Genomic DNA, 6,082 nt, shown 5'->3' with positions numbered 1-6,082 from the left:
AGCCGTCACAAAGTGACCTGCCGTATCTCTTACTTTTATCGTTACAAAGTAGTCGAGTTCACCATGTAAGTGCCATGGCAGTGAGTGCGTTTGAAAAAGCTGTACAAGTCTGCTGGTGTAAACGATTTACAAACTTCCACCAGTGGAAATACTGCTGAAATGGAAGAATATCTTTTCCATTTTTTGTTGTTCCTGAAAGAGAATTGATAATACACTTCTAAAAATGAACAGGTTAGGTTAAAATGTGTATCTTAAAACAATATAATTATATTTCATTCGTAAACAGATTGAATGGTACAGTTTATGATTGTTTTCAAAAACCAGATGCAGTAGTGCAATAAAGTCATTGAAAAACGATAATAGTCATGTGTAATAACTATGCAATCAAACAAAAATTGCGGGAACGCGCGCCAAATATAAGCGTTATAGGATATTCGCTTGATTAAAAATAGGTGATTTTTTTCTACTGTAAAATAATTTTATGCTGTGAATGTGAGAATTAGTATACTAGTATGATATTTGTTTAGAATCATAACTAAATATATGGAACGAGCTGAATGCTCACCTGAGGCTCGCATAATTTAGATTAATGCAACATGTTCAATAAATTCAGTATTTGTCATACACTTATTTCAATTTCTCTCTATATATACGTAATATGTTGAAACAAGAAGAAGAGGTTACAAACATGCATCCTTTTGACAGAAAAATATTTGACCAAATGAAATAACAATTTACACACTGACCAACAGCTACTTCGTATCTCAAGGCATAAGGGTCTCCGTGATCTGTAAATGCATCTTTGTTCCATTTAGCGATCAGAAAAGTATCGCTGTCGGTGTGCTCAACAGAAAGACTGATTTCTCCAGTAAACTCTGGCTTTGATGAGTCATAAACAAATGGTCCAATTGTCTAAAGTATGTTTAAAATATATATTTGAATGTATGCAACAATAACTTTTATTATGAATGTGTGAACTATTTATCACTGCTATCTATATTATATGCATCATGAGTAAAAATTGATTGTTAGCAAAATGTTGGTCAATATTTAGATACAACAGAGCTTATATTTTTGTTGTACGTTATAATTTGTTTTGCAAATAAAGGAAAATGAGGGTTAAATAGTTAATTTTCGAAATAATACCTTTATGTCTGTGACGGTGATTTTGTGTAATGGCTTTTATCATACATAAAATTGTTCCCCGTCAAAAATATCTGGCTGAAATAAGCGTATATGCTGATGGATGGTGAGAAGAAGTAAAGTCCAAAACATCTGGAACTTTGACTTCTCAGATGCTATCCTACTTCATAATCTATAAACACTACAGCTCCAAATGTAACATTCCATGATATATCGATCTAAATAAAAAGAAATCATTAAAACTAAAACAAGCTTTACAGGCAATATATCATGCATAATATAAGCAATCGTAATTTAATTTACAAAGAATTGTACTCAAGGCTCAAGATTGTGAACATGTATAGGACTATATGTGACATGTAATTTCATATGGCAATTAAACGATAGATTGTCTAAATTTTGATCTTTTTTAAAGAGCTTAACCTTATAAGAGCCTTCAAGATCATTCAAAAAAACGGCTAAATTGAAAATGTAACATGCGCTTTTTAATTAGCATGTTAAATTAACGCTATAAAGCTTTTTGTAAAAATTCAAATTGAATATAAATCTTTTTATTACTTTTTATTTCATGTCTACACTGGATATTTATGACATATAAAGTATTTTATGTTAAATATCCTAACTTCTGTAAAAGCGTTAAGTACATATACCCTTGAATCAGATGTTATTAGGAAATTAAGTTCTGAATGGACACCATGAAAGATTGTCACATTCCTCATCCAAAACAGTTCTACTCAAGCTTCCTTTTAGAACGTCTTTTATGTGGGTACAATTTTATTTTAGAGTCCGGAACAGTTGTCTGAAAGATCTCTGTAAAATTAAATCAAAATAATTAAAATTGTTCCAAGAATTATTATTCAAATGATTCAAAAGCAATAAAACAAATCATATTAATTTATTAGAAAATGTGAAATTATTATTTGAAAAGTAAACACAGAATTTTGCCAAAGGGCGGATGATCATGTTCAATGTTACATTTTTTTGCCTTTTCATGGTCCCCAAAGGAATTTGTGTGTGTAACTCAAGAAAACATTTGATGGAACCAAAAACCCAAACAGAATTGTTAAACGGGATTCGAGGGTAATGAAATAAATAAATAAATAAATAAATAAATAAATAACAGCGTCAATATTTTAAGTTCTTCCTTTGTAGTTTTAAGAGGTATTCTGATCACCCGTAGGGAAAATGCAAAATGCGAAATAAATTTTTATTGAAAATGCAACAACAAATCGTGCTAGTACAATATTAGATTTCTCAAAATTAGTACATTCATCGTTAATCAGAAAAACCTAACTGCAAGTTTTAGTTGGATTATCAACCGTTCTCCAATTCACGGTTTCTATATAATACATAAACTGTATCAGTAAGATCACTCTTAATAAAGTCCGCTTGCCGTTTACTGCATCATGAAGTACAACTTTCTGACACTATTGCCGCGTAAGATGTCTATCGTAACTCCGTCAGAACAAAAAAGGTTTTACTATGTCCAAGTGCGTGATTATATGCCATGACTGTGAGAAAATATTTGCCAGGTTTTTGGTGCTGTAAACTCAAGCTTACTTGTCGTTACGTCCCCAATTAACCTGAATGAAAAGTTGATATGTTTGCACCAATCCTTGCTGTTCGTATAATGGACCTTTTTCACTTACAGAAGAAACATACTTAGTTCTAATTATTTCATTGACGACCACAACGGTTATATTATAGGCATATTATCCCTTAAATGCAATGATGAATGATTTTTGGTGTAGAATTCTAAGCTAAATCTTACACTTTTTAAATCAATGTTTAAATATAACCAAGCTGTTGGAATTGGAATCTTTTGATGAGAAATCTAAAAAAACGTTTAGATCCTAGAGGCATGGTTACTGTTTAAATATGCAAAAGATGAGTGATGCAAAACTCTTATAAAAATATACACTGTAGTTCTTAACCTACCTTTGAATGTTATATTCAAGGCTCATTTTCATGTAAACATCGCTGCCGAAAGCCCAAATGTATATAACCACACTCCACTTTCTTTGTTCAAAAAAGTCATCCCAATAACTTCAACTTTAGTGACTGCTGAAAGTCAACTTCGGGATCTCCAGGTATACCAATCGTGCTACTCTAGCCCTTCGTGTGTGGCGATGTGTCGATCGTTATCTAAAAGAATGGACACATAGTTTATTTTGCACTTATGAATTTATACACTATTAAAATGTAGAACAAAAACAAAACAAAAATTAATACACAGAATTGTATTCATTATATTTAAAGAAACATTTTGTAAGGGAGAAATAGTATATTATATATTTATAATATTAACAAAATCACGCAATGACAGAACTACAGTCATATATTTATTTCGTATTAAGATAAAAGATGTTATGGTCCAAATTTGATCATATAAGCATAAAAACAGAAAATATACCCAGCATTAAATTATTAATTCGAATATATATTGCGATTCGTAACCTGATTGAGTTAAAAACGTTACAGCGCTTTTTATGTTTAGGGTCATTTTCACAATTAAAATGATTATATTCTGAAAAATATTCTCAGTCCCGTCATGTCAAAATTCCTCAGTGGAGTCTCTTAAATTCATCTTAAGTCGTAAAACGTGGGTATGTCAATACCTTCTTATGTTTGTGGTTTCTAGTCCAGCAGCTGTTAGACTGTTTACCTCGATATAATAGTCATAATCATGATCACCTTTTCTTTACCAAAGTTTAACTCCATTACTACCATTAGAAACTGGTGGTTGGATTCTGATAATGTCTATGAAAAACATCCATTGTACGGAGAAACAGTTAGCAGTTTGGTCTCGAGATACAAAAACACGTATTTTTTGATGCATTCCTTTAAATCCTGGAAAAAAAAAACCAGGACTTATATGCTTAAAGAACAAAATTACCATTATAGAAAATAATTCACGTTTAGTGCAAGGGCATACATTAACAAAAGAAAAAATATCAACTTTGTATTTTCATCAGTCAGCATCTGTTTTTTAAGACAAAATATAGTACAAATGTAGTGCACATGTTTGTGTAAATCACCTTGTTAATGTAACGTTGATATTTTTACTTGTAATTATTCCTTACCTTAGTTTCGCCCTGCGGAGGTTCGGGACAGACTGACCATGTTTACAATTATACTTTGTGAAGTTATCAAACAACTCCATTGAAACCTGATGAATTACCACTATGTAGTCTTAACGCTTCCCATTTCAATACTTAAAATTAAATTAAATAAAACGTTAGCGAATAGAAATTTGATAGGTAGAGGTATCCCCTTCAAATAACATCAAAATATTGCGTATTCTGGCTTAAATTGTTTTGATCCGTTATGTTAAATGTTCTTTTTCTTTTATAAACTACTAGGGGATATAAACCATCTTCCATGTTTGTTCCACGATGACTTATTAAATTAAAATTCTTAACCGACAAAAAACAGTAAAATAAAGATACTTCAACGGTGGTTCCATTATTTGTATATTATATAAACAATATTATGAAGTAAGAAATATATAAATGTACGTAAAGTTCTTTCAATTCCAATACACTTGTGAACACTTATGTTTACTAAGTCACCTTCGTCAACCATAGATTACGGATAATTGGTGGTGAAAGGTCTACCATGACTGTTACATTGTCTTCAGCATATTCCTTACATAATGTCATATGCTCGTACTGTGTAGGTTAGTTTCTTGCCGTCTACTAGATCTTTCATTGCCCGTTAAACCATCTTTGAGAGTGAAAAATACAAACTGGGACAGGCTGGAAATTGGTATTTGTAGAGTTTCTCTTTGAAATTCAATTTGGACGGGCAATTTCATACCTTACCACTTTCCTTAAACACAATGTACAGTTTAAAAATAAATTTGCAAAGATGATTATTTATTATAATAATATATAAGTAATAAAAAATTGTTAATGAGAACTCTTGAGAATGCATTTTACATGCATTTTGTAAGACAATATAAACCTTGTAATTATGATCGTATATGTAATTTGAAACTATTTAAAGTATTCTAGAGCGTAACAATAATTAATGAATACATACACGCAAATAAATAACCATAATACAAACAAAAGACCTCTTGAAAAACGGACACTTCACAAATAAATAAATAAATAAATAAATAAATAAATAAATAAATAAATAAATAAAATAAAAACAACAATAAATCGATAAATATTGATTGAACTTTGCAATGTCGGTACATATACTGTTCTAGTAAATGCCAGTATTTGAACAATCATTTATGGGACAGAAAGATGGTAGGATGAAGAAATCGTAATGACATAGCCAGTCACCTTCAATGTTATCTATTTTTTCAACAGTCCTCAAGGATTTACCATCGCGGTCATCAAGGGATCTTAAAATTTTATTGTCTGCCACAGCATTCAGCCATCCATTGATCGAATGTCTGACATTCCTAAACCTGCCTGGCCAAACGACAGAAATGAATTCATGGAAATGGTTTATCCAGCCGTATTTATTAGCCTGTAGTACTTTCAGTGGCGATCCGTAAGTTTCAACTAAAGAGACGTTGTCAAATAAAAATTCGTCGTGCAGACTTATTATTTCCAGCGCAATCCAATACAAACATTTCAACAAGAAATGCTGGTCTCTGACATAGGTTAAATTAAGACGATATAAATCGTAACTGACTGAAATACTGATTGTCACGATACTATTAATATGATAATTAATAACTAAGATGGATTATACTAAATCGATTAAGATTGATGACTCAACGAATCGCATATGTATCATATAGAGACAATAGATATTCTCAAGAATCTCTTCATTCACACTCATATTGGGCTAAGTTATAAAAATAATGATCTAATTTTGAATAGAAAACAGTAAGACAAATCATGAAAGAGGGTTTTTCATTTTTATAAAACATAATGTTCAAATTATCATATTTCCAATAGTGATATTCCTTTAC

The 6,082-nt window shown here is 30.8% G+C and overlaps 1 protein-coding gene across 1 annotated transcript in view; it reads right to left on the bottom strand.

Moving 5' to 3' along the window:
* Positions 1 to 58: 58 nt before the first annotated feature.
* The window catches only part of LOC132734494 (uncharacterized), a 15,270-nt gene continuing 9,246 nt past the window's right edge, over positions 59 to 6,082 (bottom strand). The window contains exons 11-13 of the mRNA XM_060721237.1: positions 1,308 to 1,361; positions 747 to 912; positions 59 to 192 (exon numbers count right to left, since the gene is read on the bottom strand). Coding sequence (XP_060577220.1) covers positions 59 to 192; positions 747 to 912; positions 1,308 to 1,361 — 354 coding nt within the window. The remainder of the gene's footprint in view (positions 193 to 746; positions 913 to 1,307; positions 1,362 to 6,082) is intronic.

Source organism: Ruditapes philippinarum, unplaced genomic scaffold (assembly GCF_026571515.1).
Source record: "Ruditapes philippinarum isolate M1 unplaced genomic scaffold, ASM2657151v2 ctg3440_1_1_1_1, whole genome shotgun sequence".
NCBI classification, from domain to species: domain Eukaryota; kingdom Metazoa; phylum Mollusca; class Bivalvia; order Venerida; family Veneridae; genus Ruditapes; species Ruditapes philippinarum.
The sequence above is the reverse complement of the archived record's forward strand: the minus strand, read 5'-3'. Positions and strand labels throughout refer to the sequence as shown.